The 16156-nt window shown below is 42.9% G+C and overlaps 1 protein-coding gene across 2 annotated transcripts in view; it reads left to right on the plus strand.

Moving 5' to 3' along the window:
* Positions 1-16156, plus strand: part of EXOSC7 (exosome component 7) — a 29963-nt gene that overhangs the window by 12199 nt on the left and 1608 nt on the right. The window contains exons 6-8 of one of the 2 annotated variants that reach the window (XM_068404901.1): positions 4400-4523; positions 5473-5628; positions 8714-8849. In XM_068404901.1, the coding sequence (XP_068261002.1) occupies positions 4400-4523; positions 5473-5628; positions 8714-8818 (385 nt within the window). In that variant the 3' untranslated portion in view covers positions 8819-8849. Of the gene's footprint in view, positions 1-4399; positions 4524-5472; positions 5629-8713; positions 8850-16156 lie in introns of those variants that run through there. The other variant, XM_068404900.1, reaches the window with a different exon arrangement.

The raw sequence follows: 16156 nt of genomic DNA on the forward strand, positions 1-16156 counted from the left end.
ATCAGGCTCGCAATATAACTTTTGTTTTGTAGCCAGATCCAGAAAAAATTGTCTTGGTTTTATTGCAAGTAGTTGGAGGCCTTTGTGTTGATACCTTATGGGTTTAAAATAAGTATTTACTGATACGTAATGCTGCTGAATAAGAAGCCCTCTGTCAGTGTCTACCAATTTGTAACTAGCCCTCTTTTCCCACTTCTATTGTTCTTTCTCATTAACTGTTAGTCTAGAGTTCTTTTTAAAACTAAGAGGGAGAAATGATGGTGAGAGATTGTGGGGAGAGGGAAATGTTGTGTCTTTTAAAGAACTTTGCCCCATGCATTTTAATTCAAAGAATGGAAGAACAAAATCTGGTAGAATGAATGATGCAAGTGCTCTGTGTGTGTTTTAGTGATAACACTCAATAATATTTTTTCGAACATGTCTGTCTTCTTTATCTATAGATGAAAGGGAATACAGAGTTTTGTAGCACCCCTGAGAAAGAAACTAGTGAATGGCTTTGCTAAAAAACTTATGTAGCAAAAGTAGCTGGAAGGGGTGCAGAAGTTAAGCTGTTACATGTTTTAATGTTTATATGTTTTAAAAGTGGATCTCAAATTGTTCTTCAGTTGTAAATTAGATCTGCTAAAGTCACTGGTATAGTTCTGGCTTAGGGAATCAGCGCAGAGTACTAGAGCTGGAAAAGTACATGCAAGAAGAAGAGGAAAATATGCTTTTGAAGACAGGCAGTGTATCAGGTTATAAACACTTTAAAAGGGGGTAAGAGGAGAATCCATCTGAGACTACAACTTGTACATATTGCTGAGAAATTTCCATGTTAATCAAGTTCTCAACAGTAACTTTAGCAGTAGATTGTTTTTGTAGCATTAAGAAATACTGTCATAAACGTAATGGCTCACAAAGGAGTTGACAGTATGCTAAAGGGAAGAAATGCCTTTGTCTCTGTGTGTGAGCTGCCAGGATGCAGAAGTCATATAGTTAAAACAGTTGCTCCCATGTGAGTTGTTTTGCAGATCGAAGGCACATACTTTATTTACAAGATAACTAGGTTGTTTTTCTTGTTTCAACCAGAATCCTAGTTCTGAATAAAGAGAGAAGATCATATAAAAAGTAATTTAAATAAATAAATTAAATAAAATCTGTTGCTTTGGAACATGGGCAACATGGAGGGTGTCATTGTTTTAATGGTTCTGCTTTATTTTTATTCTTCTGAAAACTGTACCCTTTATATAATCTTTAATCTGTGGGCAAGTATCTACAGTCTTGTGGAAGTTGGATATCGAATCAAAATGTGGTACAGTATGACATAATGCAGAGCCTGTTGATATTTGACCTGCGAAAACCCTGTCTATTGATTTGAGCGGGGAATGCTAGTACATCTAATCTCATGAGCTCAGAAAGTCAAAAAGTGAAATTCAACATGAAAACCTGTGGTCCTCATTCAATATTCCTCTCCCTTTCCCTTGGTACCTACTAAGTTTTCTTTGGATTGACACAAAGTTGTTCAGAGTAGCTGCCTGCTCTCTATAAAATATTATTGTCCAAGCAAGACATCAATTTGAAGATCACTTCAGTTTAAGTGTTCTGAACTTCATTTGACATGTGTGTCTCTTTGAGTCTTGCCTTTTGTAATCTGTTTACAAACAGGTTTTGTTATAAGTGTTTTCAGATCTTTGTCAGCCACAACTGCAGCCTTGGAACCAAGAGCAGGGAGCTCAAGCTGCTGCTTTTTTTTTTTTTGAAGATACAAATTTTTAGATATTCAGCTAGGCATTTGAAAAACTCAACTTCATCCTCAAACCATCCTCATCTAACCATTTTTAGAATAGTTGCGGACACATTTTTCTTCAGGGCTAAGTAAATCCACAATTGTAACTTAAGGAATTTTGCGCAAGAATTACAGGATTTAAATCCTTTGTGTGTCTGACCTGAGTCATCGTATCCCCTTCAGGCATGAAACAATGACAATATGACCGTTTTAGGGGGAACATTTACTCCTTGGAGTTTTGTATTACTCATTGTGTTCTAAAAACTATATCACGATCATGTACAAAAGATAGCAGATATCAAACTTTCTTCTTCCCTCTGTCTCCAGGGTGCTTAGAGCTGGCTTTATCTGTGATGGAAGTAGATATTGCAAAATGTGCAAGTAGGTACTGTGTCAGGACTTAGCATTAAACTTGATCCTGTGGAATGTGCCTGCTTGCAACCGAGGCAACAGAAACTAGCCAAGTTACAAAAGCTACAGAGTTCATAACACAATAGCCTTGCAGATGTCATGGTTTTTTGCTGGGCAGCATGGTAGAGGCAGAACTGATGCCTGCTTGCAAGGGTAGCAGTGGTTTTGCAGTTGTGGAATCTGGGTCTGCAGCACGCAGAAAAGAGCATTGTTCATTACGTGACTAAGTCCTGCTGTACAGATTTCTGCCCTGATTAGTTGCAAGAATCAAAATAGAAAAATAAAAGTTGCAAAGTAAACATGTACAGCTAGTTCTTAAGATAAATCTTCACAAGCTGGGAGAGGAGATCGGTTTTCTGGAAATGCTTTGTGCTACACTCTCTTTGCCTAGTGTTTGTGAGTATATAACCACTTTCTGTGCAACTCTGATGCTTGCATCTGATCGACTATCTTTTTGCCTCTGCAGTAGTTCTAATTTGTACCTCTCTCTCATCTGTTCTGGGCCAAAACAGCTCCTTGCAGGCATTTTTCAGGTGTTAATTCTGGCAACTTTTTCTTTCAGACAAAACATTGCTCTGCTTTCGTAGCTGTTTTAGCATGGAGTTAAAAATTGCTTAATCTCACGGATTTTCTTGAAATCTTCCTTTTTTAAACATTGCTTTGGCACATACACTTCTTGTCTAGGCTGTTGTCCATGTTGTCCATTGTCCTGTAAGCCTGAGGGTTAGTCACCTTGTGACTTTATTCCATCAATTTTTAATGGAATATTTTTAACTTGAAGATAGGCTTTTATGCATTTCCAATGAGTTGCAAAGCATTTCGAGCTTCATTTCAGGAAAAAGTAAACATCACAGTTGTTCTGCTTACTGAAAGTTTTAGTGTTAGCTTGGCTCAGGCCAGTGTTCTTGTAGGATATTTGTTCTCACTGAAGCAGGGTTAGCTGTTGTGAAGTACTTGCCTCTAGGACTCTTAGCCACAAATAACTAAAATACTCTTCCAGGGAACAACAAAAATCACTTTGCATTGGTGGGGGAAGCATTCACTAAATCAGTTTCTTCTTTTAAAAGAGATTTGTTACAGAATGCGTAAGAGAATTTAACCTCTAGAGTCTAGTTATAAAACACAATGCTACTGTAAAAGTACTATCATAAAAACAGATTGTGGTTACGTTCCACATGGTTACTGAGGTTAGCTTTCTAGTGTCATCTTGAAATATTTTGTTTTCAAGTGCAAATGTGTAAATGTGAGAGTAGTATGGTTTAGCTGTGTGTGGGTTTTATTGGCCAGTAAAGCAAAGTCTCTCAGGCAGTACTCCATCCTAGTGGGCGCCTAGATAAATGAGGATATATATAAGTATTGAGGTTCTTGGCTTCTTGAGATACTGTCTTCTACTGAATTGTTTTAAATGACTTTATTAATAGTGCTAAAAATGCTGCATTAAATCATCCTGTAAAGCTCCCATTAAATGACTATAACAAATACAATATATGTATCACTGATAAGGAGCCTGTCTAGCTCATTTGTGAGAGAGCTCATCACTCACAATTGAGCAGAAAGCATTTCTTGGATTTCTGCCTGGGTTTTTATCCCTGAGCGTTGCTTTTGTATATCCATCCTTAGAACAGTAGAGTCTTCTGGCTTCTTAAAAAATGAGAATATCTTACCAGTCTTCCCATCTTGCTAAAGAGAAAGGAGTTTACTAATGTCATCTTTTCCCTTTACCCCAAGTCTCCTTAGTTAGTGTCATTCTTTCCTGACAGCTTTACTACTTGTATTTGCTACTGATGTCACAGCTTTGCCAAGCAATACAGTTGCTGTAATTCTGACTACTTTACTATTGTCTGCAAGGTTGGGAACCATAGTACAAAAGGATTCAGTCTTGGTAATTTCTCTCCTGTACATCCAGGCAGATGTGCAAAGAGTTGCTCAGAACTGATTTGTGCAAATTCCAAAAGAATCGCTCCCCATATAATAGTGTAAAAACCAGTTCAAATTCTAATGGTTCGAATGTTGCAAATATGATGATCTTATCCTAAATATCTTTCCACTTAAAATGTTTTCTTACTAGTCTCAGTGAGTTGTTAATACTTTGATAACATTCTGGATTTGTTTCTAAACATTTAGCCTCATTTAGAGGAAAGGGCACTTCCTGGAGTTGAGACTGTACAACAACTGTATTCGTTATCTGTTCTGGCAATGATTTCGCACATTTTGTTTCCACAGAATACCCAAAGTACGTGTTCTGGAGGATGAAGAAGGCTCTAAAGAGATTGAGCTGTCTGATGACCCTTATGATTGTATTCGACTTAATGTGGATGATGTGCCCTGCATCGTCACACTAAGCAAAGTAAGCCTGACAAATTTCTGACCTTCTACCTAGAGACTTCAGTTTCTGTTAACTTCACCTGCCATTCATTTTTTCCCTGGAGATAAAACTTGTGTTACAGAAGTGGTCAATGTCCACTATGTTCATCTTTGGCTAATTAAGAAGAACTTCTACTGAATAAGGGTTTTTTCCCACCTCTGACTTGCAGGTTTCTACTTGGTGCATTCTTAAAATGCATCTTTTTGGATGCAGAAGAGTTGTTTATTATTTTTCCTCTTCTCCTTGCTCAACATCCAGAGAGGCAGATACTTCAGTATGTTCAAACAAATGGTCATTGTTGTGAGGCACAGAGGTTGTGTGATCTGCCTGGAGTTGCACAACAAGTATTTGTTGTTGGGGACAGAACTCCGTTTTCATGGGTACAGTACTGTTCTTTCCTTTCAAACAGGTTTCTGTTTTCCTCTTCCATCTATAGCACACTGCTAACACAGCTGACTTGATGGATACTGCATTTTCCATGGAAGAGTTAGTGATCTGCTTAGTTACCTGAAAGTTTGACATTTCTTTCAAGCAAGTTGCATAACTAGTAGAAAGGCCATCACGGAAGTGAGGGCTCACCTGAGTCTCGGGTGGTGTAATTTTCACCAAGGGGGAAGGAAAGTCCATACTTGGAGTTGGGGGCAAAAGGGGAATATGGAGTTTCATATAGATGAAAGGATAATCAGAGTGCAAAACAGTATGAAGTAGTGATGTGCTTATCTCGCCTCCGTTATGTATATACACACAGTTTGGGGTCGGAGGCTGTTTAAATGCTGTGCTGTCAAGTCAGTCTCTGACCACTACCAAAGGTCACATGATATTAGGATAGGAGGCTGTAGATAACTAACAGAGCTACCACTCACAGTTTAACTTCTTGATAAAGAGCTTAGACAACTGCAAACTAACGTGTCATTTTGTTACTAACTTATAGATTGGATATAGGCACGTGGTGGACGCTACCCCTCAGGAAGAAGCCTGTTCTTTGGCCAGCCTGCTTATTTCTGTGACCAGTAAAGGCGCCCTCACTTCTATGAAGAAAATGGGGAGAGGTAGCCTGGATCCTGAGAGTATTTTTGAAATGATGGAGGTAAGGAGTTTTGAGCAGTTACTATCTTGGGTGATACTGGATGAACTGTAACTTGGGTATATGAAAAGCTGCAGTAAAGTCTTTAAGAGCAGAGATCTTGGTGCTTTTATTAGGTGCACAAGGAACTTGCTGAAGGTCGCAGACAGTTCCTTTGAAACAGAATCTAATATGAATGGGTGTTACCTAAAACTTTTAGATGCCTGAAATGTATGGTACTTGCATTTGTTTCAGTCACGTACTTCACAGCTGAAAGACTAAAGCTTATGTTGATAAACTTTGAGAGTATTTTTAAAGAACGTGTTCCCTTTCTCATTGTTTGCCTTAAAAACTAAAAGAGCAAAACTTCTAATATGGTGAAGTCCCTATTGAAGTAGAGATGGTACTTTGAATTGGTAATACATGGTGTTCTCTTCTAGCACAACTTACTTGTTTTGCGATAAGCTTACTGTTCTCATTTTACTGTTGTTTTTCTTTGCTCCTTTATTGAGTTTCTGATCTGCCCCTAGTTCATGAAAATACTGGTGTCTGGATGTTGTTCGCATCCACATAAGAATCCCATTTTAAACCTTTCTTCAGGCTCTTCTTGAATCTGTCCTCCAGTATAAATTCTCATGCCTGGCTTTGGCCTTGAGCATGAAACAGAAATGGGTTTTGAATGTGGAGTCAGAATGAAAATGAAATACTTCAAACTGGCTCTGTTTCCTAGAGATGCAGAACTAATTTCAGCATGCCTGTAGTGAGGAATGCAGAAACTGGAGCCAAGCTTGAAAGCAGTTGGTCTCAAGTAGAAATTACATGCTGAGTATATATGGCACTTCACTGTTTCATGATGTCAATCCAGAGTGCTAATCTTGGTGGCACCAGTGGGCTTTCTGTTTGCGTTCAGAGATGTCACTTATCCCCCTTATCTGGGTAGAGGGATGTTATCTCTGATCTGGCATCCTAAAGAAACCAAACTTTCTACGGACATTAGTGTGTCTTACTTGATGGATTTTGAGTCCAATTCTAACTAAATGTCATAGAAGATGTGAGGTTTTGGATCTAGGGCTGCTACAAAGGGATGGGTGCTTAAGTCAGATACAGGTTCGTGGTAGAAGCTGGCCTCCATGCAAATGATCTGCGCAGAGCTTTCATCGGAGCCTTTATTTTGATCACCGATTTCACTCTACATTGAGCCCTAAATAGGAAATGAACTTCTGCAGTTCCGTTGTGTAGCCTACTCCGAAAGGCTTTGCTTGGGATTACATAATGCTTGTCTAAATGCTAATCAGAGATGCGTATGGAAAGTAACCATGGGAAATCTTCAAACCATCCTGCTCTGATTAAGAGTTTTAGTGAACTTGTCCCTACTTGGTGCAAGGAGTTAAAAGCTTAAGCTGATCACCCAGTGAGTTGTGTTGTCTCTCACTTGCTTTGGAAGAAGTCTTCCCTCATGGGTAGTGAGCAGTTTGAAGGAGTGAGGGGTAAAGCTGATCAGAAGAAACCAAGATGTTTTCTGGAAAGTCAGTGATTATCTGTTTGGCCCTGCCTCAAACTCTGCAGCCCAATTAGGATACCAAGAAAAACAAAAAGGCCTGGGAATGTCCAGTGGAGGAGCTGCATAACCCTTGCTCGACACCTCCTTTCCCTAATGATTTGGCTGCAGGTCAGAAAGTGTTCAGCTTTCCCTGCCTGGTAGAGAACAGATGTTCCTAGGACATATCTCTTAGGCAGGCAGCTTCACGGAAAAGTTTTGGGAAGGTGCCAGCATTAGGCTTTTTTTTTTTTTACTGAGCTTATGATCCGATCCACAAGAAGGCAAGCAGGAATAAGATGGCAGTAGCATTGTGTGTTGCGTGAATACCAAAGCTGTGCACAGTTCCCATTCACTTTGACCTGGTATGAGCGATGTTGTCTTACGTTTGAGGAGAAGGATGCGCAAAGTATATCACCCTTCAGACTGCCACTATGATTTTTGTCCTAGTTCTGAGCTGTAACAATTCTTGCGTGCGCCCCCCTTTATTTAGCATGACTCATGCTGTCTAGGATTGACAGCTACCCTGCTGCATCAAAGCTCTTCCCAAATTTCCTCTGGTACTATGGGCCGTATTCGGTCACCTGGTTCTTCGATTAGAAATGTACCTTATTTTAAGGTTTGTGTGCCCATGGTGTCAGCCATAGTCATCAGCAGGTGAAAGAGAGCTTTGTGGTCAGCTGTATGGCAGGCATAGGCTTCATTACATAGATCAGGAGCTAATAAACTCAGTTTAACATAATCTGTCTTTGGCTCTTTAGGGACAGGTGGGCTCTCTTCATATCTGTATGGAGCCAGTTTTTCAGGTCATTTAGAGAAACCCTGGGAAAGCTCTAATAGGCACCACTGCCTTAAGATCTTTATTTCAGCATTACCCGATGTTTCCTTGTCCTGCAGCTTCCACAGTACAACTGTGCATGTGGGAAGAGTAGAGGCTGGTATCGGAGCTAATCCTGGTGGTTTTCCACTGCTGGAGTTTATTTCTGTAAAGAAAACCTTCTGTTAACTCCTTTAAGGTCCTTGAACAGTACAGAATTGCATATCATAATGAAGGATCTGCCCACAGACTGATCTGGTGATGCAGCCAGTGTGCATTTTGGGCTTCTCTGGCCACATGACACGGTGTTGAGCTGGTCTAAATTCAGTCTGTTGATTCCGAGCACATTCAGAAGAGTTTACTGAACTTTGTATTGGTAGGCTGCTTTGCTGGTCAGGTATCTCTTGTCTTCTGGCAGCTAGCATATTGCTTCGTATTGCATGTGCTGGCTAATTCAAATGTGTGCATTGATGTGATGTGATCCAGCAGTGCACAGATCTGGTGGATTAATGATCATGGAATGCTTCTCTGAATGGGAACACTGCCTTTATGTGTACATTTTTCCAAAACTTAATCAAACTAAAATGAAACTTCCACTATCATTGTTTTTCTTAATTAAAATGTTTCTATTATGCCAGCTGGTGTATGTTAATCATTAAAGAGAAAACATTTGTCAAAAGGAAGCGTTCTGTGAGAGTTGTCTTCCTGTTAATAAGCATATGTCTCAGATTTGTTTTGCTTTCTTTGCATTGCAGACAGGAAAAAGAGTAGGCAAGTCACTGCACATAGCCCTTCAGAAGATTTTGGATGAAGAGGAGAGTTTGGGGACCTCACGGCAGAAAGTTGGATTTCTAGGATGAGTTTTTATTAAATGTTCAAAACTGTTTTTAATTGATTGTGCAATCTTGTCAGTTTGTATATAGAAAAAGGATATTTTTTGTTCCAGTACCTTTGTCCTTCTGGCTAAGAGGCTTTTAAAATGTTACTAAGCATAAAGAAAGCTGCAGTTAAATGTGAATGAGCAAATTTGAGATGCTTTCCATATGGGTAACTGCCTGCACCTAGGAAGCGCATCAGCAGCAATGGATGCTGTTGCCTGAGAAGTGCTTGAGTCTGTTTTCAAGAGGGACCAGTGTAGGTTCCACTTAATTCTGTTTGCCCATGTTCCACTTCTGCAGAGTGGCTGCTGTGTTCTAGAGCGTATATGAGGGTGTCCTCAGTACAGCACAATCCAAGTGTTGGGCCTCTTGAATTTTTTTTTTTTGTTCATCGGCTAGATGAGAACAGCACTTTGTGGAAGTCTTCCTTCAAATTATCTTACTTTTCTTTGAATAAAATGTGGTTAGATTTTACTATAAATACAACATAGTCCAAAGTTTCTAATTCATATTTTAAACAAAGATTTCTTTGCTTACTAGAGCTCTGCCTGTCCTTTTGCCAGCAGGTACAATAGTAACCTAGCCAAAATCTCTCATGATGGCTAAGGAGAAGGGGCATGGCTGAGGTAGAAGGGAAAATAAGTTAATTTTTTAGGAGTTTGATAATTCAGCTGGAAAAGCATAGTGGCTGTCAGTAATGATCCGTTACAGGGAAAGACAGAAGATGGCAGATAAGGTATGCAATCGAGTTGTATCACCAGGTCTTCAAAGCAGTGAATTCCCTCCCTACATCAATTGGCTGGCCCAGCAAAGAGTAAGAGCTGTTTATTTGGCAGGGTAGGAAGAGACAACAGATGGAAGAAGTTGAAGGAAAAAGTTGATTTTCAAGAAGTTGGTATTTCAGCTGCAAGTGTTATAAGGATCGTTTTGAACAAACATTACGGCAAAAGTTACTACAATAATACAGGAATTATTTAGCTCTTACTGAAGCAGCGTTTTCTGAATTTCCTGTTTTAATTTCCTAATTTCAGTTTAAGAACGTTCTCTTCTCTGGACTGTGTTTGGTGGGGAGAAGGGAAGGTTTTTGCTGAAGGAGAGCTGTAGATATAGGACAAAACGTATTACAGCTCACATTAGTAATCATGATCACATTAAAATATATAGTGTACTTAAGGTCCCCAAATCTCTTCAGCCCTTTTCCTAGAGCTCACTCACATAATTATTCAAGGTGACTGCAATACCACTGTGTATTTCAGATATGTGTACCCACTACTATAATGAGCAGGCAGGCTAAAAGAAAAAAGAAATTGTCCCACAAAATCTGCCCAAGATGTCTTATTTTGAAGAAGTGTGATTTTTTTCAGTACTTTAAGTGTAATGGGTTAGGTATGTTATGATAGTGCTATGTAGTAATACAGGCAAGAAGTGACAATGATTATATATATGATCTTTAATCTCTCCAGTAGAGTTATTCTATGTGAAGCAAAGACTAACCTGACATCAGCTTTACAGTAGCTGTGATCCATTCCTTGCCACACAAAGCTACTTGTACTGATGTAGAAAGAAAGAAAACTGAAGGGAGCAAAACCATTTACAGTACCTTAGACTTACCACAGGCAGTTTTTGTTTGGTGGTGTGTTGTTTAATGTTTCAGAAAATGGTTAATCTAAATGAGGATTGCAAGTCGTAAACTGCCTGTTTTATTACAGATTTGTGGTTGGATACTAAAAGGCTGCCCAGAGTTACTTCCAGGGCGAATTTTGTAACATGGTAATAATAGTGTATTTCTACAACGCCTTCCAGCTGAAGGATCTCCAAGCATTTCGCAAATTACATCATTTGAGATGCTTCTTGTCCTCTCTCCAGATCCTTTTAATTTTAAATTGATTTTTATGAGAGCTGGGGCCAGAGCAGGGAAGAAACCTCACTGTGTTTCAGGAGTGTTAACTGACACCTCTGTGGAGGTGAATATATTTGCATTCCCTCTACACTTCTTACTAAGGATAGCAAATATTTAGCCCATGTGAGATCTAGGCTATGTGCTCAAGATACCTCTGTGGTGGGTTGACCCTGTCTGGATGCCAGGTGCCCACCAAAGCTGCTCTATGACTCCCCTCCTCAGCTGGACAGGGGAGAGAAAATACAACGAAAGGCTTGTGGGTTGAGATAAGGACAGGGAGAGATCATTCACCAGTTACCATCACGGGCAAAACAGACTTGACTTGGGGAAAATTAGTTTAATTTATTTCCAATCAAATCAGAGTAGGGTAATGAGAAATAAAGCCAAATTGTAAAACACCTCCCCCTGCGCAGCACAGGGGAGCGGGGAATGGGGGTTGTGGTCAGCTCATCACACATTGTCCTGCCACTCCTTCCTCCTCAGAGAGCGAGCTCCTCACACTCTTCCCCTGCTCCAGCATGGGTTCCCTTCCACGGGAGATGGTCCTCCACGAACTTCTCCAACGTGGGTCCTTCCCATGGGCTGCAGTTCTTCACTAACTGCTCCAGCGTGGGTCCCTTCTACGGGGTGCAGTCCTTCAGGGGCAGACTGCTCCAGTATTACAAGTCCTGCCAGCAAACCTGCTCTAGCATGGGCCGCTCTCTTCATGGGGCCACAGGTCCTTCCAGGAGCCTGCTCCAGCATGGGCTTCTCATGGGGTCACAGCCTTCTTTGGGCATTCACATGCTCTGGCGTGGGGTCGTCCATGGGCTGCAGGTGGATATCTGCTCCTCCATGGGCTGCAGGGGGACAGCCTGCCTGACCATGGTCTTCACCACAGGCTGCAGGGGAATCTCTGCTCTGGCACCTGGAGCACCTCCTCCCCCTCGTTCTTCACTGACCTTGGTGCCTGCAGAGTTGTTGCTCTCACATTCTCACTCTTCTCTAGCTGCAGCTGCTGTCGCGCAGCAATTTTTTCCCCCTTCTTAACCGTTACCACACAGGTGCTACTACTGTTGCTGATGGGCTTGGCCTTTTGCTGTTGGGCTCGGTCTTAGCCAGTGGTGGGTCCATCTTGGAGCCAGCTGGCATTGGCTCTATCAGATACAGGGGAAGCTTCTAGCAGCTTCTCATAGAAGCCACCCCTGTAGCCAAAACTTTGCCTCGCAAACCCAGTACAACTGAAAAAGTAAACTGTCACTACCTGAGCATCTGTGTCTGCTGCCAGTACAGGGAAACCTGTGAAGCAGCTGTGTATACAAAAATGGCTACCCCAGTCACAAAATACTTGGTACCAAGCACTTCCTCAGAGCATCACTGTAAATTAACGTGCTGCAAGTATCTGCAGTGCCTCCTCTAACCATGCATGTCCTTCCCCTGGGGGTATCTGTATCTGTGTAAGCAGGCACAGAACAAATCGGGGATCTTCAAGGGGTCCTATTCCTTCCACACTCACTACCTCCCATCTTTTGGCAATGGAAAGCAGTGGGGTGGAGTGTGACCACAGTTCAAACTGGGGCTGCTTCTACCACTGAGATACAAATAAGGAGCCTGGCCAAAAGTATTACACAGCTGCTAGTTGGTCTCAGCTGTCCCTGGAGGTTTGCTGCTACCAACTCATGTCCCAAATGGATAAACAAAGCTCTGACGGGGGTGAAGGGGCCTACAGCTCTCCCGGTTGATACATCTGCCAAGAAATCTTTGAGACTGAGGTTCTCAGGCATGCTAAGGGCTATGCTGCCCAATTTTATTTTCTTAGCTCTCTTTAACCCCTCCCTTCCATCCCAAACAAAAATAGCAGTTAGATTTTTAATAGAGACTTCAACTGAGACTGCTCCTGTTCCCATCTGGGCTGGTGGAAAGTTCCATGTGTTGCTGTGCAGATATTGCCACGTTTTCATTGACTCGAGTCCAGTAGAACTAAGAGGAAACATCTGTGGAGCAGGATAGCTCTCTGTTTGTCCCAGAAATTAATTGCTTCTGCTGGGAGTGTCAAGAGGCTGAAAGCTGTGTACTAGAGATGAGGACTCTAGCAACTCCTGCTAGGCTAGGCTTCTACTTGTGTTGCCTAAAAAGCACCCAGCTTTTTTTTTTTTTTTCACTTCTCCCATGTATCTCAGCCTAAAGGTCTGTTCGACAGGGACAGTCACCTTGGAGCAGGAGAGCGCTACGCTACAAGTCAGTGGACCTGGCTGGTTTGCTTCTCGTTTTCCTCCAGATCTGTGTTTACACTCAGGGTGATGCACAGCAGATTTACCAAGCCCAGGAATCACATCAGCCAATGTTTCGCAACTACAGTAGCGGTTCAGCATTGCAATTGTGTAGTTTGGGAAGGAGAGGAGAACTTTTTCTGCCCTGGGGGAGGTTGAGGTGATGGGGAGGAGAGGGGCCGTGCCACCCACAGTTGGGCTTTATGAAAACTTGTTCAGCAGGGTCTGTTGTAAAGACAAGCTAGTGGGAGCCAGAGCTCACTCATGGCTCCCGTGAGACTGGAGCGTGCAAGCCTCTTTTTGAGGGACTCAGCACCTTGATTTAACATAGGTAGTTTCTGCATGGAGTTTCTGCATTTTCTCTGTAAATAGGAATTAACTAGAATTTACCACCTTCTGCTAGGACTGCCTCCAGCTTTTCTTTTAAACTTCAGCAGATGCCACTGCCCTCCTCAACAGCGGGATGTTCTCCAGCCCTGCTGTGGCACTGGTTTACTTTGGACATAGTAAGCAGCCACTGAGACCCAGAGCAGGGGGAAGAAGTCAGCATGACTTGGTAAGACCTGAGAGGAGAGCACTCCAGTCCTTACCCCAGAGCTTGTTCCCTCCTTTCCTTTAACATGCTTGAGCAAAGTTCAAGAGCGGGTCTGCAGCTGGGACTGAAGCTCTTCAGCCATCAGCCTCCATGCTGTTGTTCCTCCTTGCTCCCCAGCCACTTGTCTCTGGCTACTCTCCTGCCTGTTAGCGGTCCCCACTGGTGTGAGGCAGCTGTTCCCTCTCAGGCAAAAAGTGGATGCTCCTGTTCTCTGTGCCTCGGAGAGGCAGGTGCCACCTGCCTGCCACTGCCTGTCAGGGAGGCAGCTGCCAGGAGCTGGTTTCAGGCTGGCTCTTTAAATGCCTGGTCCCTTGCTCCCTTTCCTTTGGTGAAGTCCCGGACTCCCAGTGATAGTGCTTCACCACAGCGGGGCACTTGGGGTACCCATCTCCCCACAGAGAGGCTGCGGTGCCTCGTTTTTTCCTTGGATCAGCTGCATTTAGTACCAAAGACCTTTTTGCTGTTCCTGCAAAACAACGCTAGGATCTCAAACGTGCTGCTGTTAATGACTCCCTGGTGATGGTTTCAACCTCAATTTCATCAACTGGAACACTTTTTAATAAGGCTGTGGTTATCTTACAAGCTCTATGAACATCTCTGTTGCTACCCTGTTCTCAAGATGAGGGTAAGATCAGCAGCACAGGTGCCCCTGAGTTTTCACATCACACTCTTTGTAGATCAGATTTGATCTCCCTGACTTAGACTAATAAGATCATAGTTACTCCAGCCCCTTGGCTAATACCTTGGGAGGGGAAAAAGGAAATGAAATCTCAGCTGCTTTCAGATGTACAGAGGCCCTCCTCGACCCAGCTGGCATGGTGGGGACCACAGCCAAGCCAGTTGTGCATGGGCGTTGGAGGTACACGGAGCCACCAGCCTGCAGGCCCTCTCTTCCAGAGGAGCACTCTCACTACACATTCTCGCTGTGTTTTGGCAAATGGTAAGTTTTGTTATTTCCAGGGTTGGAAACCTATGGGTTGAAAAGTCACTATTTCAGTCCTACTTCTCCCCTTTCCCCCCAGAGAGAGACCAACTTTAATCTGATGAGGCTTTTCAAGGACATGGATTGCTTTCTTCCTGCTGTCTGATCATGCAACCTTTTCTCTAAACTGAAAAAAAAATCAAGAAATTCATAAGGCTGATGCTGAAATTCTCTTGCAATCCCTAATTCAGTATCCACAGCCATATGAAAGCAAAACAATCGCTCAAAGATGAGAACGACATGCAAGAAGGTCATGAGCTGGCAGAAACACCATCTGCTTGCCAGTCCTAAAATACTGACTGTAATTTCAAGGGTGACTTCACTTGAGCTGATGCTGAGACAAGCAGTTTCATGCAGCCTGCTCAGCGAACCTACACAATTAGGAACTTCTCTGGAGTTTTGGTGTTAGATTTAGACACTTGACTACAGTTTTCCTTTGGCTGGTCAGACTTTGGGACATGGATGACAAGCGCAGACAGCCAGGTTTACCCCTAGCCCACAGGAGCTGCGTGCTCCAGGCAGAAGCGGGGGTGGAGGGGGTGAGTCTTTTGGTGCAGCTCCTTTTCAAAACAGAAGGATTTTGAGCAGCTGGTAGCACTTGAACTCAAGTTCTTCACATTTGGGTCTGGTTTAAGGCCCAAGGATCTCCTTTAGCACAGATCCTTCTGTCCTGTGACCCGTGGTGAACATGGGGTAGGGATGTGAGCTGCATGTGCCATGGGATGTGATGGGAGGGCTCCCTCCTTAGGGTCAGAGCCAATTTCCTAAAGTTGGTGCTGGGGTAAGGTTTTGGCAAAGTGCTGACTCCTTGGTTTTCCCCATCATTGTCCTTACAAAAAACCGCCCTTTCCTGAAGTATTATCGTGTTTCTTCTCGATTGGTCTCAAAAACAATGATCCATAGATTCGGCTCTTTCCATTTTAACCTGTTCTGATGTTGTTTATGCTGGTGGAAATCAGGAACAATGCTAGCACGAGTTCGGGCAGTGGCTAATTAATATCAGAGATTTTCTTCTGTTAGCCCCACTTCCTCGCAGCATGTTTTTTACTGTCCACCGCTGTTTCTCTCCTATTCCTCTTTGAGGTTGCTGTGGTGCTGCTGAGACACGGATCGTCCACCTGCAGAGTGGATTTGGTCAAGGCAGCAGAGGTATGAAACCCAGTGAGCTGCCCTAGTTGTGGGTCAAGCCACCGGACTGCACAGCCCCACACATAAAGACGCTTTCGGGTCTCCCCTTTGCTCTCCTGCTGTCAGCGCCGGCGGGGGAGATGGGAGCCTTCCCAGAGGAGAGGGGCTGCAGGCAAAGAGCAAGCATCATTCGACATTGTGGTGGCCTGCTTTTGAACTGGTAACTTAGCCTCGAAAAGCCAGGTCTGGTAATTGCTGATCTTGATAATAACCGTGTGAATACTGTTATTCAGTCCCCCCTTCCACTTTCCAGACATTGTGTGGCGGCACTGCCTCATTTCTTGGCGATACCTGCTCATTTTAGGAGCCGAATCAAAATAGCCTCTGATCTTGCTGCCCATTTCCTTGCCTAGTTGGGCATGAAATCACAGGTCTGCATCATTGCCAGGACCATCCAGCTTCCTTT

The sequence above is a fragment of the Nyctibius grandis genome, chromosome 7 (genome assembly GCF_013368605.1).
Source record: "Nyctibius grandis isolate bNycGra1 chromosome 7, bNycGra1.pri, whole genome shotgun sequence".
Lineage (NCBI taxonomy): Eukaryota > Metazoa > Chordata > Aves > Nyctibiiformes > Nyctibiidae > Nyctibius > Nyctibius grandis.